Source organism: Loxodonta africana, chromosome 13 (assembly GCF_030014295.1).
Source record: "Loxodonta africana isolate mLoxAfr1 chromosome 13, mLoxAfr1.hap2, whole genome shotgun sequence".
NCBI classification, from domain to species: Eukaryota; Metazoa; Chordata; class Mammalia; order Proboscidea; family Elephantidae; genus Loxodonta; species Loxodonta africana.
The window spans coordinates 40124368-40144181 of record NC_087354.1 but is presented as its reverse complement, the minus strand read 5'-3'; the positions used below and the strand labels follow the sequence as shown (position 1 = coordinate 40144181).

General features: G+C 55.4%; 1 protein-coding gene across 1 annotated transcript; it reads left to right on the top strand.

Moving 5' to 3' along the window:
* The first annotated feature begins 10863 nt into the window (after nt 1-10863).
* LINGO1 (leucine rich repeat and Ig domain containing 1) lies at nt 10864-13245 on the top strand. The gene has a single exon (XM_010593769.2). The coding sequence runs from the start codon at nt 10876-10878 to the stop codon at nt 12718-12720; it is 1845 nt and encodes a 614-aa protein (XP_010592071.2). The 5' UTR covers nt 10864-10875; the 3' UTR covers nt 12721-13245.
* The last annotated feature ends 6569 nt before the right edge of the window (nt 13246-19814 follow it).

Genomic DNA, 19814 nt, shown 5'->3' with positions numbered 1-19814 from the left:
GAATGAAGGAGGACAAGGAAGATTTCAGTCCCTGTACCTTTAAAGCGAAGTCTAGGAACCTTAGTGGTTCTGTATTTACCCCCAGGATGGGAAGGGGCGGTCCTAGCTTGGGAGGTGGAGGGAGCATGTGCTTCGATATTTTAATGCCCACCACCGCCCCCCCCCCACCAGCTCCCTGAAAACCCCATGTCTACACCCTGGCACGGGGCCTGACATTGATAAGTGCTTGATAAGAGTTTGATGACTTAGGGAATGAGCACCGAATAAAACAAACGTGTGATCGAGTGAGTGAGGAGTAGCTGAGCAAAGAGGCTTCTGGGAATCTGGAGGGCCCCCCGTGAAGCCCCCCAGCCTCTTGCCTGCCCAGAGGGACTGAGCAGCCAGGTGCTGGCAGGCTGATTTGGAGCTGGCTCCCTCTGCCAGGCTGGTACACTAACCAGTGATTCTATGCTGCCCTCTCCACGCGGGCCTGGGCCCTGGAGCTGGTTAGCGACGAGAGCCGGGGCTGGCGGAATAATTATGCCTATTTCATGTGACACCCAAATTGATTGCCGCCAGGGTGACATTACCAGGGCATTGTTCCTCGTCCCCAACCTCTTATTACATGTTATTAGGGTGTGTGGTGTGTGTGTGTTTTTCTATTTTTTCCCATTTCAGGGAATTAATCTCTCTCTGCCACCTCCTCTGCTTCCCTCTGCAGAGAACCTGTTCGAGGCGCTCCGGGAAGGGGGTGGGGGCCGCCAGCACTGCTTCCCCCTCCTGGCCCAGGGCAGGGCTGCAGGTGCAGCTGGGGAACTGACCATCCTCAAGTCCTTTTATTTGGGTGCAAGATGGGGACATCTCAGAACTGAGAGGGGCTGCTGAAGAGTAGACCCCGGTAGAGGAATCTTCCCGCAGTGTCCCTGATCCATGGCCTCTGTTTGCATACCTCTCTTGACAGGCAGCTCATTCACTGTCTTAAGGCTGATCTTCCATCGTGAGCCATATGATCTTCCATCTGATTCCTTGCACTGAGCTGAACTAGGTCTCTTGGCTCCACCCTCTGGGCCTGCACTGGCCCGTTGCACCCTTTGCCTTGGGACATCCCTTAGGGATTTGCAGAGAGGCCACTCTACCCTCTGGGCCTGCACTGGCCCATCGCGCCCTTTGCCTTGGGACATCCCTTAGGAATTTGCAGAGAGGCCACTCTACCCTCTGGGCCTGCACTGGCCCATCACGCCCTTTGCCTTGGGACATCCCTTAGGAATTTGCAGAGAGGCCACTCTACCCTCTGGGCCTGCACTGGCCCGTCGCACCCTTTGCCTTGGGACATCCCTTAGGAATTTGCAGAGAGGCCACTCTACCCTCTGGGCCTGCACTGGCCCGTTGCACCCTTTGCCTTGGGACATCCCTTAGGAATTTGCAGAGAGGCCACCCTACCCTCTGGGCCTGCACTGGTCTGTTGCACCCTTTGCCTTGGGACATCCCTTAGGAATTTGCAGAGAGGCCACTGCCCCCCGCCCCCGGGTCTGGGCTTCTCTTGACCAGGAGCACCAGTGATGCCATTGGTTGCACCTGAGCTGAGCACAGCACCTGTATCTGTCTGCCTAGAGGAGACCATCCCCTTCCTGATACTCAGCTCAGTTTACTAGACTGGAGAAATGGGCTTTGGCAAGGGGTTGGCCAAAATTCAACTGAGCAGAGGGGTTTGAACGGCCAGTGCCAGGAGAAAGGCAAGAGTTTTTATTTATAGTTTGCCTGTCCATGTTATAAATAACTTGCTTGTTTGTGAGGTATTGGGGGGTTGTTTTTAAATCCTTTCACCTTTTTGAGGCAGAAATAACCCAAACCTTCACATGTGGAGTGGCCATAGGACCATGTTGTTGGCATGTTGTTGGGGAGAGAAGGTGGCTACAAAATTGGGAGATTGGGGTTCTTTCTAGGCCTTAGCCCTGAGATGCTGTGGGGGCTTGGACAAGTCCCTGGTGCTCTTGGCCTCAGGTTCCCCACCTGTGTGGTGGTCTCTAAGGTGATCATGCCTCTGGAGTCAGACAAGTTCAGTGACCTTGGGCAGATGAACTAATGGCTCAGAGCCTCAGTTTCCTCATCAGTAAAAAAAAGTGGGTTAATGATACCTTCCTCACAGGGTGTATGGTGAGGGTTGGTGGGGTCTCCTTTGCAAAGCACTTAGTACATGGTTTGATATAAATATCTTCCTTTCCCTCCTCCTAGACTTTCTGCTCATAGCCCTGTGAGGGCAGCATGAAGTCTACCACCCTGTTTTCCAGAATTTAGGGCCTGTAAATGTAAAGCCACTTGGCCAAGTTCATGCCTTGAACCCGAATCATAGAGAGACAGCATGCAAGAAGGTCAAGATTACCTGGGGTCTAATCCCAGCTGATCTGTGTCAGATCCCAGCTCTGCCACTTATCACTGTCTAACTTTGGGCAAGTTGCTTCACCTCCCTGGGCCTCAGTTTTCTAATCTGTAAAATGAGATAATAATACCTACCTCACAGCATTGTTGAAGAATGAAAGGATTAAGCATGTTTGTGCCTGGCACATAATCAGTGCTTTGAGAGTGTTGGTTGTTCAGCTGGTTTTTTACAAGGCACTGTAAGGACATGACTGAGAGCATAGACTTTGGGACCCAGCAACTTCAAGTCATGCTAGCTGTGTGAACTTGGCAAGTTACATACCTTCTCTGTGTTTCTGGTTTTTACATTTGTAAAATGGGGCTAATAATAGTAGCTACCTCAATAGATTGTTGTGGGCCTAAATGAATTATTATATGTAAAGTCCTTAGAATGGAGTCTGACATACCAAAGGCTTCTATAGGGGTTTTTCTAATCATCATCGTCACCGTATTTATTAGATCCCTGGTCTTCAAATCTCATGCTGGTTCCACTCCGTCCTCTACGCTCCCTCTTCCCTGCCCCTGGCCTATGTGGCTGTGACCAGCCACTTTCCCAAGCCCACCCTCCCAGGGTGGGGTTGGTAGGTTTCTAGGCCTCTGAACCCTGAGGGTGGGCCAGCCTGAGCTGTTCTCAAGGCAGAGCTGGGAGGGGTCCCATGGGGCATCAGGAATACTTGGGGGGGGGCTGAGGGGTTGAGGAAGCACCTCTGTAAGTGGGGGAAAGGCAGGGGTGTCTGCCAGGCACCTGCCAAGGGGCCACTGGCCTGGCTAGGGGATGGGGCCAGAGTCCTTCAGAGTCCTTCCTGCCCTGGAGGGCCTGGCTGGCATCTAAGACCTAGGGAGAGATGGGGAGGGAGATATGTGGGTGCAGGACCTGAGTTTTCCTTGGGCCCCTCAGGTCACCCCAAATGGGCAGCTACCTACCTCTTGCCATCTCTGGGGCAGCCTCAGTCCAAGTGGGGAGCCCCCTGTCCAGAAGCTCCCTAGAACCAGTGGCTCTTCAGGCTCCCCAGGCCTGCTCTAAGCTCCCCAGCTGTCCTCTCTCCTTAGTACAGCCCGGAGTGGTCCACGACTCACCCAGGATCACAGAATGGGGCAGGGGTGCACTGGATGGAGCCAGGCCTGGGCTCGTGAGCCCAGGCCCTCTGCTTACCAGAAGCCATCTCCTCTAGGCCCTGCCCCACCCCTGCTCCTTCCTACCAAGCCATCCACTCCTGGAGGGAGAACCTATATATATATAGAAGCCTTTAAACACTAAGATGCTTTGACAATTAAAATTTATAATTTATCCCACAAATGGCCTGGGGCTGGAGGCTGGCTAGAAGGCTGGCAGCTCCTGAGATCAGCCATGCTCTGATGGGGTGGGTGGTAGGGTGGGCAGGGGCATTCCTCCCTCAAGCAAGGGGTGGAGGGCAGGTACTCGGGCACCAAGAGGTGTCTGGTGACTGCCAGAGCTTCACCTGTCCTAGCAGGCAGGCCGGCAGCAATGTGCCCAGTCAGCTCCCTCCAGTCCCCCTGCTCCCCTCCCCCCAGCCTACCGTGGCTAACAGCCCAGGTAAGCGCCTTTGGGAGAAGATTTGAGTTTCCAAGTATACCTGAGAGATGGGGCTGGCGCTGGGCCAGAGGGCTGAGGAGTGGCAGGAGCAGGGGCGCATGGGTGCATACACCTACACAAGCCACACACACAGTGCCCAAGCTCACCACACACACACACACAAACACATACACATACACACACACACACCCCAGGGGCCCAGGAACTCTTCGCCAGAACCAAGAGCAGGAGAAAAATAAAGAAACATGCACGACAAAGGATATAACCTCAATTTTCTTCCAGGTTGATTTTTCTCTCCCCGTGGCAGGTGGCTGAAGAGAAAGAGGAGGAGAGGGAGGGCAGGCAGTCCAGCCCAGGAGGAGACAGACAGACGCTGCCCCACTGCTCACCTAAGGGCCACACAGTCTGGATTTCTCCTGCCAGGAGCTCAGCTTGGGTGCTGTACCCCTCCCATCAGAGTCGCTGCCCACCCACATCCCTCCCCATGTGCAAGGAGGCAACCCTTCCTACCCCTGGGCTCTGAGTCTCCCCATTAGCAGCTCACACCTTAAGCCATTATCAGCCATTCACACCTCAGCAGGGCTTAGCCCTGGAAAGTCCGAATGGAGTGTCTTTAAAAGGAGCCTAGGGACCTGGGTCAGGATATGGGGCAGAAGAGAAGCAATTAGGAGCCTCGACTCCATGGTAACAGGTTTGGGTTTTTTTTTGTTTGAGCGCTCTCAGGTTGACCAGGGCACGTTACCTCCAACCTCCACACGTTTGCTGATACTCTGCTCTCGCTTGGCCTGTGGAAAACCAATTTGTATTTCCTCCTCCGTCACTGTAAAGCCTTTATTAAGAGTCAGAGACCAGAGTGGAGTCCGCCTCCAGTGTTCTTGTGAGCTGGGATGGGCTGTCAGAGGCTGTCTCTGCCCCTTTGGAGACAGGTCAGGCCGCAGTGACTGGAGACACACCTGAGGGGCACAGTTTTGTGTGCCCCAGGTCAGGGGTTGTTGGGGTGTGTCCCTCTCAGCCTGGCCCTACCCTAGGGATTGTTTGCCCAAGACCTGGGCTGGACCTGGGGGTGCTGAGCTCAATCAGACCCAGCTCTGTGCTGGGAGCTCTCAATCTAGGGTGCAGGGAAGGATGAGGGAAAGAGGGAGACAGACACCCAGAGAGTGTTAGGCTGAGGGTCACCTGAGATCCTGACGGGACCCACAGGAGGAGGATCTCTCCTTCCTGGGAGCTCGAGAAAAGCACGTGGGAGAAGAGCCCCTTGAACAGGGTGCTGAAGGCCAGGTGAGGAGCAGGTGTCCAGGCATGGAGCGGAGGATGGTCATCCACTGCTGTGGGAGAAAGAAAGGGCCCAGCTGGGGTGCCCATGGGCATGCTCTCAAACTGACCAGGGCACGTTACCTCCAACCTCCACACCTCTGCTGATACTCTTCCCTCCATCCACAACACCTATCCCTGCCCCTCACCCCACCCCAACCACATGGCCCACTGCCCAAGCTGGTGTGCTTCCAGCTACCACACTTTATTGTCCCACGAAATGGCTCTAGCAACTGCACGCCCTGGAGCTGACAGCGAAAGAGGGGCCTCAGTCGAGCAGCAGCAGCACAGAGCAGATCATGGGGAATCCATGCCTCATCCTGCCTCCCTTCTTCTGTGATGGAGCACAAGCCCCAACACCTTTTTGAGTCTCAGCCTTCTCATGTAGAAATGCAGGTAGTAAAACCCACCCTAGGCGGGGCGTGGTGAGGACCGGACTCACTCATAGACTCTAGGCTCTCCCAGGGCAAAAGGAGCTCAGGGGACAGGAGTTGAGTCTGTGGGGCAACTACCCTGTCTTCTGACTCCTCCACCCTTACCCTCGCCCAGCCCCCTGCACCCCCTTTCTCTTGCCTCCCACCTCCTCTCTCCTCTCTGCCTCTCTTCCCTTCCCTTTCTCTCCCATTTTATTGCCCATCCTGTCCTGTGTTTCCCTCTTGTGTCTATGGCTTTCTGTTTCTGTCACCTTTCCCCTCTCCTGCTTTTCCAGTCGTTTTCTGTCTAAAGCACTCCAGCCACCCTTCCCACATCTGCCACCTCCCCCACCTCCTCGCCCGTACCACTTCACCACCCACTCTTCCTGCTGCAGACCCAGTCATAGGGATGTGGGATGTCAGGGTGAGATGAGACCGTGCACACCTGCTTCATTTCCCCATGACGACAGTCCAACGCAGCTGTCCTGGGTCACACAGCCAGGCCACGAACCCAGAGGCCCTGGCATCCACAGGGTCCCGGGTGCAGCCATGAAGGCGGATGCCTCCACGCCAGGGATCGCATGCTGTGTGTGCTGGGGATCCCTGAGATCCCCGAGAAACGCTGAGTGGGAGCACCATGAAATATTGATACTGTAAACCTAAAATAACTAAACCTCCCATCCTGTGCTGCAACAGCCCCAAATTAGGTGTGAATCTAACACAGACAGCTGCAGCAGGCGCAAGAGAAAGGTAGGGTGGAAAAACACTGCAAAAATCTAGTGAGTTTGGCGTACCAGTTTCTGACAGTTGAGGAAAGGCTTTGCTGGATTTGGGGGGCAGGACGCCTGAATGCAGCTGTCTGAGGACTAGTGCCTTCCTTCAGCCCTGAGGGCCTTGCCCTAGCAAGCCCTGGCACGACAACCCATCTCCTGGATCGGCCTGCAGGGGTCGGAGAGAAGCCCCTCTTCATGCCAGGCAGCTCTGGGACAGGCAGGTTGGCCTGCAGGAACAGAGCTCTATTGCCTTCTAGCTTTGGGCCTAAAAAATTCTTTTTTTGGGAACCTCAGTTTTCCTCATCTGTAAAATGAGAAGGAATACCTTTTTTGAGTGCTGGTGTGAGGGTTCCTGAGAGTGTATATAAAGCCCAAAGTCCAGCCCGTCGCAGGTGCTCTGCAAGTGTTAGTCCCGCCTTTTTTCTAAAGGGGGTGTCTGGCTGCCTTTGTGGAGGAGACACCCCCATCTGCTCCAGGGGCCTTACTGGACAAGATTGCCCCATGACCTCCCACTGGTACCCCTGCTCCTTCTGTCTCCACCAGTCACCCTCCCCTACCCTGAGCCCCTGAGGAGGCAGCCTGGTGTGATACCCCAATCAGGGAAGCCAACCAGCTTGGGGCCACCTTCAAATATATCCTTCCAGCCCCAGTGGAACGGCAGTTTGGGGCCTGGGCCCCGTACTCCCATCATTCTCTAACCAGGTTTGAGGATGTTGACTTTCCAGCTGAAGAAAGTTGGGTTTCTATTGACTTCATAGGGGATCCTGGAATCCACCCCCTCACTGCATGGGGGGAAGTAGGCCACAGAGGGCAGGCACTTGCCCAAAGTCATACAGTGGGCTGGCAGCCGAGAACTGCATGCGGCCAGCGTCGGGATCGATGCCTGAGCCAGGCCATGCCTGCCCTGGGACGTGAGTTGGGGGAAGGGGGTGCATGGTGGCAGGCGGCCTGTCCCTCCCCACTGTGGGGGCAGCTCAGAGCCCGGGTCCTGCTCTCTGCAGCGGCAGGTCTGATGGCCCAGCTTCCCCGTGCTGCTGTGGGGTTGGGGAGGACCCAGACTCCTGTGGGGTCTGTGTGTCATCCTCCAGGCATGGCTTGCCACTGCCTGCCCACCTGCCTGCCTGTGATGTTTATTTCTTTGGTATTTATTGGTTCAATTTCTAAAGTCTTGCCCTTGCGGGAAGCCTTCAGGGGCAAGAATCCAAAATAAAACACTGATTAAAATGCATAAAACACCTGTCCTTGGCAATTGCAGGAGTAACCAGCAGGATTGATAGTGCCGGGATAGCAAGTGGCACGTTACCCATTCAGACACACCCCCCCGCCAGCATTCCTAGATGACAGAGCCCTGGTGGGGGTATTAGATCAGGACACTAGCTGCCGTATTCTTGCTGTGCCAGCTTAGGCAGGCACCTTAAACTCTCAGTTTCCCCACCCTTCAGGGAAACCACATGTGATGGGTGAGGAATGAGGCAATTCAGAGGGCGCACTGTCCTGAAGCTATTCTGATCCTATGGAGCACAGCCCATTGCCCTGTGGGGCTACTGCCAGGACTGGGGGTTGCAGTTGTACAGGGCAAGGCTGACCAGCTTTTCCATCAACGTGCTTGAGTTCCCTGGGTATCCCATTGCTCAGTGGGCCTGCCCCAGGGTCAACCCCATTAGAGGGGCTGCAACCCCTGTACAATCTCATCCACGCACACACGCTTCCTTTCAAAGAACATTCATTCTGTGTCACGCTTTGGGCTGAGGCTGCAGACATGCCTTCTGCCCTCAGAGAACTCACTGCCTAGCAGGTGAGGCAGATGCACACATGACTGACCCAGGATTAAACAGACATTACAGGAGAGGTGCCAAGTGCTGAGACTTTGGATCATGTTTCCCTCTTTGCTGGGGTCACTAGGAAGCTCTCACCTTTAGTCATTATGCAAGACTTTGCAGTATTCTTTCCCGCCTGGCTTCCTCTCTTGAGCTTTATTTCTTTATCGTCTGTGGCATAATTTTAACGTAATTTATACATCAATTACATGAAATTACTATTAATATGAATAAAGTGCCTCTGTTATAGGCAAGAGATGATTTCTGATTCAAGAGGTCAGGGATGGCTTCATGGAGGAGACAGCCTTTGGAGTGGAAGGCCACAAGGGCTGCTGGGACAGGAGGCTGGGACAGTTCTGCAAAAGAGAGAACTGCATGAGCAATAGCTTAGTGGCTGGAATGTGCAGGGCAAGGTGGGGACACCTGGGTGGCTTTGCTGGGGGGAGTGGTGGGACAGGAGGTAGATGCGTAGGTTGAAGCAAGGTGGTGGCGGCTTCAAATGCCAAATTAGTGTTTGAGGGGTTTACCAACATCTTAGAGTGCCCTGTGCCCTCGGTCCCCCCACCTCATCCCACCAGCACCCCAGCCTAGTATTGGCCTCCTAGCCAGCAGCCCCATCCTACCCTTCAGTCCCCGAGCTGGGTGCTAAAAGTCCTATTTACCTCTTGAGGTCCCCAGCTTTACACTCGTGCTGGCCCCAGCCGCCAGCCCAGTTACTTATTGATCGCCTGTCAGGATGTTTGCTTTTCTGGTGGGTCACTGGAGCGAATGTGACTGTGGAAATGGCCTGGTGGGGGTGGGGTGGGGGAGGCCAAGCCACAGAGGAGGCTGGAGAGAGGAGAGGGATGGGGTGCAGGCGGTGGGGGGTGCAGAGCAGCCCTAGAGGATAGGAAAACCTTGTAGATTCCATAACATGTCTGTGATATCCAGAGACCTCTCTAGCTAATCGGTCACTTAGCCGATCAACAAACAGGAGTGCCTGTCAGTCCTGGAAGACAGGCAGAGCATTGGAAAGTATGTGGCTTTGAGGCCTGACAGACAGGGCTCCCTTCCCAGTCGGCCCCATCTATTGCCTGGGTGACCTTTGATGGCCACACCCTCTCTGCACCTTAGTTGCCTCAAGGGTTGAAGTGTGGATTCAACTTGTGATGGTGTGGGAAGGGGGTGGCAGGGGCGGGAGAAGGGCCTGAGCTGTGGGGGAGAAGTGGGGCCCTCTCACCCCTTCCAGAAATGAGACCCCCACAGGACCATGAGTATAAGGGGATGGACACCGCAGCAGGGCACCTAGGTGCGAGAAGCGAGAGTGGAGGAGCAGGGCTGCAGCTTGGCCCCCAGAGACCATCTTGTCTATCCCCCAGCCTCTACCTACTCTGCATGCTGGGGGCCAATTTTTCTGCAGAACACAGAGCAGAAGGGACACAGGGATAGAGGAGGGAGGAAAAGTGGGAGGCCGTTTGGGGCACAAGTGGGAGCAAGTGGCCTCTGAATAAGAGATGGGAAAGCGTAACAGAGAGCCAGCTTCCATATACCACTTGCTTACTCCACCTTCCAGCCTGTCCTCAAGCAGGATGCCCCTCCCTAAGCTCATCTCCCTTGTCACCACCACCAAGTCCTGTATATTCTGCAGGGCTTTCGCCAGCCTTGCTCCTGGCTCTGCAGTGTGGACTTGCACCCCTGGCAGCCTCCCAGAGCCCTGATACTAGGAGGAAGATGATTGGAACCCTGAGAGACAGATGAAAGCTGGGGGGCTTTTAGGAGGCACACTTCCTGTTTGGGGTCAGAAAAAGTTTCTCACAGCAGTGGACATTCAGTTTGGCCTTTAAGGTGGGATTTCACTGGGCAGAGAAAGGCCATTCTGGAAGGCAGAGACTGCAGGAGCAAAGGCCTGGAGGCTGGAAAATGCCTTCTCAAGGCCCTGAGCTGCTGAGCTGGGACCCAGAGGAAGGGAAGCATCAGAGAGATTCTACAGGGAGGCCTGCTAGGGTTTACAGGTGCTGGGGGAGGGACTGGGCCCCACTTTATAGATGGGAGTGCCCTCCACTGATCTAGGAACCCATCAAGGAGCAGATTCATGAACAATGCCAGGTACCACTGGGGGTCTGTTGGGTTTGCCGGCTGCCCAGGACTCTTGGGTCTGGGGGCTCAGCAGCAGTGCTGGTGGGGAGGGGGCCATGACATCTGTGACTGGGGAATCTTGGGGCTAAAGGTAGGGGCCCAGCAGCCCCAGAGCCCCTGCCTGGCCTGTCAGGGGCCAGATACACTGGTTTCCAGGGTGGTTCCCAGAGACCTCAGTCTTTGATCCCCTCCGTGAGCCCCAAGGGCGGCTCGGCAGGTCTGGCTTTATCCCTGCTGAGCACTGTGAAGAAAGAAGAAAGGAGGAAGCAGCATGGGGTGTGTAGGGCCTTTGGCCTGGGCATCTGAACCTCGCCATGGGGTCCCAAGCAGGAAACATATGTGAACCCTGGCCTCCCTATCGGTGTCAGGGATATTCTGACGGGGCAGCAGGGTGCAGGGCACAGGGCACCGAGGGCTCCAGTGGGGTCCAGCCAAACACTGCCCTCTAACCAAACGTCTGTCCTGTGCTTGCCCCCCGGCTGCAGGTGAGCGAGAGGATGCTGGCGGGGGGCGCGAGGAGCATCCCCAGCCCCCTACTGGCCTGCTGGCAGCCCATCCTCCTGCTGGTGCTGGGCTCGGTGTTGTCAGGCTCGGCCACAGGCTGCCCTCCCCGCTGTGAGTGCTCCGCCCAGGACCGCGCTGTGCTCTGCCACCGCAAGCGCTTCGTGGCGGTGCCCGAAGGCATCCCCACCGAGACTCGCCTGCTGGACTTGGGCAAGAACCGCATCAAGACGCTCAACCAGGACGAATTTGTCAGCTTCCCGCACCTGGAGGAGCTGGAGCTCAACGAGAACATCGTGAGTGCCGTGGAGCCCGGCGCCTTCAACAACCTCTTCAACCTGCGGACGCTGGGGCTCCGCAGCAATCGCCTGAAGCTCATCCCACTGGGCGTCTTCACCGGCCTCAGTAACCTGACCAAGCTGGACATCAGTGAGAACAAGATCGTCATCCTGCTGGACTACATGTTCCAGGATTTGTACAACCTCAAGTCGCTGGAGGTTGGCGACAATGACCTAGTCTACATCTCCCACCGCGCCTTCAGCGGCCTCAACAGCCTGGAGCAGCTGACGCTGGAGAAATGCAACCTGACCTCCATCCCCACCGAGGCGCTGTCCCATCTGCACGGCCTCATTGTCCTGAGGCTCCGGCACCTCAACATCAATGCCATCCGGGACTACTCCTTCAAGAGATTGTACCGGCTTAAGGTTTTAGAGATCTCCCATTGGCCCTACTTGGACACCATGACCCCCAACTGCCTCTATGGCCTCAACCTAACATCCCTGTCCATCACGCATTGCAATCTGACCGCCGTGCCCTACCTGGCCGTGCGCCACCTGGTCTATCTCCGCTTCCTCAACCTCTCCTACAACCCCATCAGTACCATCGAGGGCTCCATGTTGCATGAGCTGCTGCGGCTGCAGGAGATCCAGCTGGTGGGTGGGCAGCTGGCTGTGGTGGAGCCCTATGCCTTCCGCGGCCTCAACTACCTGCGCGTGCTCAATGTCTCTGGCAACCAGTTGACCACACTGGAGGAGTCGGCCTTCCACTCAGTGGGCAACCTGGAGACGCTCATCCTGGACTCCAACCCGCTGGCCTGCGACTGCCGTCTCCTGTGGGTGTTCCGGCGCCGCTGGCGGCTCAACTTCAACCGGCAGCAGCCCACATGTGCCACGCCCGAGTTTGTCCAGGGCAAGGAGTTCAAGGACTTCCCCGATGTGCTGCTGCCCAACTACTTCACCTGCCGCCGCGCCCGCATCCGGGACCGCAAGGCACAGCAGGTGTTTGTGGATGAGGGCCACACGGTACAGTTTGTGTGCCGGGCAGACGGCGACCCGCCACCTGCCATCCTCTGGCTCTCACCACGCAAGCACCTGGTCTCAGCCAAGAGCAATGGGCGGCTCACAGTCTTCCCCGATGGCACTCTGGAGGTGCGCTACGCCCAGGTACAGGACAACGGCACATACCTGTGCATCGCAGCCAACGCGGGCGGCAACGACTCCATGCCTGCCCACCTGCACGTGCGCAGCTACTCGCCGGACTGGCCCCATCAGCCCAACAAGACCTTCGCCTTCATCTCCAACCAGCCGGGCGAGGGAGAGGCCAACAGCACCCGCGCCACTGTGCCTTTCCCCTTTGACATCAAGACCCTCATCATCGCCACCACCATGGGCTTCATTTCTTTCCTGGGGGTCGTGCTCTTCTGCCTGGTGCTGCTGTTTCTCTGGAGCCGGGGCAAGGGCAACACGAAGCACAACATCGAGATCGAGTACGTGCCCCGCAAGTCAGACGCGGGCATTAGCTCCGCCGATGCACCCCGCAAGTTCAACATGAAGATGATATGAGGACGGGGCGGGGGGCAGGGACCCCCGGGCACACCAGGCAGGGGAAGGGGCCTGGCTGCTGCCCACTCACTACCCAGCCCTTCCCACCCCCTTTCTGCCCCTTCACACACACTTTTTCTCCCTCCTACCCCTGCCCCTGCGGCCCCCGCCAGCCCTCACCGCCTGCCCTCTTTCTACTAGGACCTCAGAAGTTTAGGCCTGGGGACCCCACCTCACAGGGGCACGCGCTGACAGACTGGAGTCGGAGGCCAACGAACCGACATGAGGCACAGTCAATAATTCAATAAAAAAAAAAAAAGTTACGAACTTCCTCTGTAACTTGGGTTTCAATAATTATGGATTTTTATGAAAACTTGAAATAATAAAAAGAGAAAAAAAAAACACTATTTCCTATAGCTAGTCGGAATGCAAACTTTTGACGTCCTGATTGCTCCAGGGCCTTCTTCCAACTCAGTTCCTTGTTTTTCTCTTCCTCCCCCACTCCCCCTTCCTCCTTTCTCTTCTCTTCCCCTGTGGGAAGGGACCACTCAGGAAAACAGGAAAGGAGGTTCCAGCCCCACCTGCCCACCCACCCTGCCAGGGCAGGCACAGAAGCAGGCTGAGTGGCGGGTCAGGGCCCAGCTCCCAGCTGGCTGTTTGCAGGGAGCAGGTCGAGGGATGGGCTGCCCAATGGGGTCGGGGGGCCTGTCTGAGGGCTGCCAGGCAGCACTGTTGCCATGGCAGGGGCCTGGGTCAGGCATGGCTGAGACTGGACAGGTGCTGGGGTCCTCCTGGAGGACAGCATGTCTGTGGAGAGGGCCAGGGGCTGGAGGCGGACTAAGGCCTACCTTCTGGTCCCAGCTCTGCTGCCGACATGCTGAGTGGCCTCAAGCAGGTCACTGGCCCTCTCTGGGCCTCAGTTTTCACATCTGTACAAAAGGGAACATGACTCCCTGCCCTGCCTACCTCACAGGGCTGTTGTGAGGAATTGATGAGATGATGTATGTGAAACACTTTGTAACCTGTAAAGCGCTGTGCACATGTGTGGGTGACTGTTCTCATTATGGTCATTATTATCTCACTGTGGGGGTGGGGCTGCGGAAGGGCCCTCCATGGGGGCAGGGCTGAGGGGTGCCAGAGGAGGGGAGGCCTGGGGAGCTTCCAGAGGACCCTCCTAGGACAGCAGCCTGGTCTGTGGCCAGCAGCCTTGGTCTGAGAGATAGGGCTGTAGACCCACTGTGGATCTAAGGCATCAGAGATTCTGCCATCCCTGGTCTGGGGGAAGAAGCCCCCGTCAGCTTGGGCCTGCCTGGACCTATCCAGGGATTGAGAGTACCAGCTCTCTCCAACTGTTCTTTCCACAAGCATTTATTGAGCACCTACTGTATACTACATCCCATACGAGTGCCCAGTCTAGGGGGGGAGGCGGTTGGGGAAGCAGTTTGGGCCCTTCTTTTGGGACTGGCAGATCCAGCTCACCACCCCAGCTTTGCCCTATCTTCCTTCCACCAGGCCATACTCTGAGCCTCTCCTGGGCTCTTAAATGCTCTGGGTTTGGGGCTGGTGCCCACATGGATATGAGGTGACCAGGAGGGTCAGATAACACACCACCTCTCACCATTCCCCACATGTCAAACCAAACCTGGATGCTCGAGAACAACCCTGGGAAGGGGTGGCCCAGATGGCAGTGGTCACTTCCTAGCTTTTCCCAGAATCCATAGGCCTTAACTCAAGCTGGGCCAGCAGCTCAGCCAGTGATCATGTGCCCACTCCACCTCCACATCTCTGTTGGACAGGGAGGGGCACTAGGGTCAGGGGCACCTGGCCTCTCCCTGCCAAGATTCCTGTTTCTCCTGGGAGACTCCTTGGATTCAGCCCCCTGGTGGGCCCCAGGGTGGCATTGCTGCCCACTAACCCTCAGGCTAGGGGACAGCTCCAGAAATGCAGGAACCAATGGGCAAAGACTCAGTTGACTGTGGAAGGGGAGCAATAGGGAAGTTGGCCCTCAGCAACAAGAAGCTTCCAGAATCCCAATCAGGGCTCTTCCTGGGCTTTCATGCCCCACCCAAGCAGCATAAACTAGGTAGCTGCTTACCTAACCAGTTGAACTAGTTGCTTTCCAGTTGACTCTGACTCGTGGCGACTCCATGTGTGTCAGAGTAGAACAGAGCTCTATAGGGTTTTCAGTAGCTGATTTTTGGAAGTAGATTGCCAGGCTTTTCTTCCAGGGTGCCTTTGGGTGAACTTGAACTGCCAACCTTTCAGTTAGCAGTGGAGCATCTTAACCATTTGCACCACCCAGGGACTGCAGCACCTGGCATCTTCTAAACTCAGCCTCTGGCGGGACTGCATGAAGAGCAGAGTCTGGCATGGAGTTAGCATCCAGTTACTTACTCATTCGTTCATCAACCCATTCATTCATTCAGCCTACAGATTTACCTGAGAGCCTGCTCTGCTCCTGGCCCCTGGTTGACACCAGGCTGCCCTCACCCCTGTCTCCCAGCCACCACCTTAGAACTCTCACTAGCTCTGGGGAAGGTTCAAACCCTCTGAACTGTGGTTTTATCCCCAAGGAAGAAACAGGATCCTCTCCCCATTAAGATCCTGAGATATTGGTGTGGGAAAGGTCAAGTGTCCCTGGGGGAAGCTTGCGTGGGTGATGATAAGGACCTGAGGTTTGAGGTCAGGTCCAAGTTTGAGTTCCTGCTCTAGGAATGATTAGCTGTGTGATATTATTATTAACCCTTCTGAGCCTCGGTCTTCTCATCTGTAAAATAAAGATGATCCTACTAGTTTTGGTTGTTAGGATTAAATGAGGGAGCATAGCATTTATTTCTTGGTCTCTACAAATGTGGTAATGATTATTGTCAAGTCCAATTCTCATACCGATGCCAAGACTGAAGACGAGAGAAGGTGATGGCTTATCCAAAGTTACACAGCTTCTAAGCGACAGAACCAGGGCCTGATTCCGGACACCCGTGGCCGTAGCCTAAGCCTGGCTCAGGGCTTCTCAGAGCCAGGCCTGGGGACCCCACCAAACAGGAGACCACTTTGGGGAGCACAGGAGCAAGGAGAAGAATCCTCAGGTGTGGGTGACCTGTATGCAACAAGAGGCCAGTGGCATCATGTGCAGCTTCAAGAAGCCACTAGGCCTGCCCACCTGTGGAGGGAAAACAGAACACACACATTCCATCTTCCCAGCCCTGGAAGGCCTGGTCTGCACTGTTGGTCACTCACAAGAGGCAGCCCACGGGGTTGTTACTTAACTCCTTTGGGTCACCTGGATCCTTGGGGCTTCATGAAGTTCTGGCAAGAGCAGGGGACTCAGGGCCAATTCATTCCTGGCTACTGGTAAGGAACTGGGCCTCTGAGAAACCCAAGAACACAAGAAAATTGTTAAATTGTTTTCAGACTGGGGAGAGAAGCAGTTGTGGGGCGGGGGCAATGTGAGCGGCCAGGGTCAGGGAATGGGTTGGTCCAAGCAGAGGAGCCCGAGGGCTGGGCAGGGCCCAGGCTAAGAGCCAGAAGCCCTGGGTTCTAGTTCTGGTGCTGCCCTTCCTAGTTGTGGGGCCTTGACAAGGCATTCTGGCCTTAGTCTCCCCATCTGTAGAAGGGGACAATGAACTCAACTGCTGCTAAGAGCCCTGGCAGATTTAAGAGGAGATACCCTGGAAGGTCAGGCTGAAGAGGCTACAGCCTCTGAAAGGGAGAGAGAAGGACCAGATGCCCCCATCCCATCACCTGTGCAACCAAGAGCCAGAACCTACAGGTGGTCTGGGGACCAGAGTCTTCCTAGGCCACCACACTCCTGGTCTTAGTAGCCCCAGTCTACCTCAGAACCAATGAGTTTGTGAAGTCAAGATGTCCCACCACCTCAAATCCCTTAGGGAGTTGCTGCTGTGACCACCTTCAGCCTGGGTCCAAGGAGGTGAGGTTGGAGCCAAGCTATTGGGGAAAAAGCAAGATGTTGTATCCTGAGAGCCCAGCCTGCTTTCCAGGAGACCAAGACCAGAGGCAGCCTCTAGGCCTGCTCCTCAAGGAGACAAGCATGCCTTAAAGAGAAAGGGTGATAAGACTGGGAGCCCACCCTGGATGAACAAGTGGACCCAGCCATGGATGGCACCCAAGAGGGTGAGTATCAAAGAGGAGCACCGAGCACCAGAATCCTGCTTTGGCTTACCCCTCACAAGTGAGAATATGAGGCTCAGAGAGGTGAAGTGATCTGCCTAGGGTCACACAGCAAAGTGGCAGATGGGGCATGGGCTCCTGAGTCAGGCATACCTCAGTTAAAATCTCATGTCCACCATGAGTCCCATCTGGAAAATGGGGTTAAGAAATCCTATGTTACAGGGTTGGGAGGATTAAAGACAGTGTTAAGTGCTTACCTACAGTGTCTGGCACTGGATGGGGTATACTAATGACCACTGTTATTATCATGACATCATATGGACAAGCAGGGTGGTGGTTAGAGTCAAGGGACTGTATGAGGGACACAATGGGGACCCCAAAGAGCTGGAACTCCAAATGGGGGTGGGGTGAAAACAAAGCCTGGGCTATGCCCTCTGGTTGGCTGCTGAAGGCCTCTCCGGGTTGTGTGGAGTAGATGAATGTAAGCCATAGGGCTGACAACCCTGTATGCCCAGAACAGAGAGGAGCCATGCCCAGGGCCCTGGAGGACAGGGCTAGAACGTGTGTGTGAGTGTGTGCGTGAGTGCATGCGTGCGTGTGTGTGTGTGTGTTTGGAGGGCACAGGGCACAGGGAGAAGGGGTCAGAGAAGCAGTGTAGACCACTGGCTGGTATCAGCAGTCCCAAGATCCAAGGGAAGTTCTGCCACCAGCAGGCCAAGAAGCCTTGGGCCTCTTAGTGCCTGAGATCAGGGTTCATAAGTACAAGGAGCGACCACACAGACCGGTTGGAGTTAATTTATTGGGTCTGAGCAGGGTCTATCACCCTTGCTTCTTTTTGCCCCAGCTCCGTGTCCTCTGATGACATGACAGCCTGACCAAGACTGCAACTCACTCCCAGATCCCTTCATAATTTGGCCTCCTAGGATCTCTGATCTCTTCATTCCGGTTCTCCAGAAAAAGAAGCTGATTGGACACCTACCAGCCAATGGTTTAGCTGCTTCTAAGTCAGGTGCCCGTCCTCCTGTCCAGTCAGCTGTGGCCATGGAGCTCAATCTTGTGCAAGCCAAATTTGGGTAAAGATGGTGCAGGAAGGACGCGGGGACTGTATCAATTGTATACTACTGCATAACAAGTACCCCGAAATTTGGCAGTTTAAAACAACAGCAATCATTTATTTGTTCTCAGTTCTGCAATTAGATGGGGCTAGGTTAGGACAGCTGATCTCTGTCTGTGTGGTGCCAGCTAGGGTGGCTTGTCAGGACTGAAAGATCCAAAGTAGCATCCGGCCATGTCTGTCGCCTCAGCTAGGGTGGTTGGAATAGCTGGAGGCTGGGTGGCTTCTCTCTTGCCGCTGCTCTCTCCAGCAGGCTAGCTAACTTCTTCATGGTGGCTCAGGGCTCCAAGATGGTGGAAATGGAAACTGCCATGTCTCTTGAGACCTAGGCCAGGAAGTCACATGGCATCACTTTCGTAGCATTCTATTGGTCGAGGCGAGTCACAGGCCCACCCAGAATCACGAGGCGGGAGGATGGACCCAGTTCCTGGCGGGAGGGGCTGCAAAGTCACGTGGCAAAAGGTCCTGCAGAATGGAACAGGTTGTTGCAGCCACCTTTGGAAATAACCCTCCACAGGGACCTTGGCGGTGCCTTTTTCCTGCTCCTTGCTTTTAGGAACCACTCCTTGGTGCCCAGAAGTCTATGGTTTACCCACCCAGCAGTAGGTGGCTTCCGGAGCACCGGTGACTGGCCCACACATCTAGAGCTGGTAAGTAAGGAGCCGGGAGTTGAACCCACATTTGTTGCCCCCTGGTCCAGGGTTCTTCCCACAGTGGGCAGAAGCGGGAGGCAGTGGATACAGGAGAAAATACAGCAATGATAAAAATAACAGCTATTATTTATCAAGGGCTTGTACCAGGCACCAGCACTTTACCTACATTACCTATTTAATCCTGCCATGAGCGGTTCCTAATATACTCACATTCGATGGAACACTGAGCTCAGGGAGAAGTGACTGCCTGTGGTTTCAGCTGGTAGGTGATAAAGCCAGGAGTCATACTCACGCATCCTCACTGCAGAAAAAACGCCAGACTGGTCCCCTCCTCTTTAATCACTCTGGACTCAGGCTTCTCACCTGTGAAGTGGGCACAGCCACATCACCACCTGTGGCTTCCTTCCTTTGTGGGATGGGATGAGTTGGAGGTGGAGACTGTGCTATGGTACAGGTGAGTGACTGGGTAGAGAGGCAGGGATCATGAACAAGGCTTCTGCCAGTCAATTCTTGCTTGCCAGCTCCTAGTCCATCTAGCATCACCGAGACCAGAAAACCATACACAAGGCTCTGCTGCCTGTTCTGAGGACCTGGCAGCCTGACCTTGGCACCGCTGGACAACTGGGGACTACTGTGCAGGGGTCTGTAGTAGACCAGTGGCCATGCAGTGCAGCCTGGGAGGACAGGGCCCTCCCCTGGGAGTTTGGGCCTCTGACTGTCCTGAAGGAGCCGATTGCTTGGCCTGTAAAGGGCTTTACAGCCGCCTCATAAACCTATCACAGCTCATTCTGTATCCACAGCCCAGGCCTTGTCATCATGCCAAATGATGGTGCTGGTGTCTGGGAAGGCTGGGGGTGTCTTTGGGAGACCTGGCCACAGAGACTGAGGAAAGACCCGCAGTGTATCCAGCCCCAGCCCGTTTACACCTCAGCTCTCAGCCAACCCAGGAGGCATTTTCACTCCCTAGATGTGGCCCCAGCAGGGACCAGGGTCTGGCTCTCCCTGCACCTCCACTGGCCCCACCCTCCCACCCCTTCACGCCTGTTCTGGGGTGTGACACACTGCCATGGAGATGGCCAATCCTGGGGATAGAGCAGCAGGATGTCCTGGAGCACACGAGGAGAAGGAGGAAACTAGAGGCAGAAGAAAGACAAAGCCAGGCAGGAGAAAGGGATCCCAATGCCCGGGGTCCTGAGTACAGGCCAAGAATAGTGATAAGC

Excerpts from the sequence above, each read along its gene's own strand:
- LINGO1 (XM_010593769.2), top strand. The coding sequence starts at position 10,876 with ATGCTGGCGGGGGGCGCGAGGAGCATCCCCAGCCCCCTACTGGCCTGC.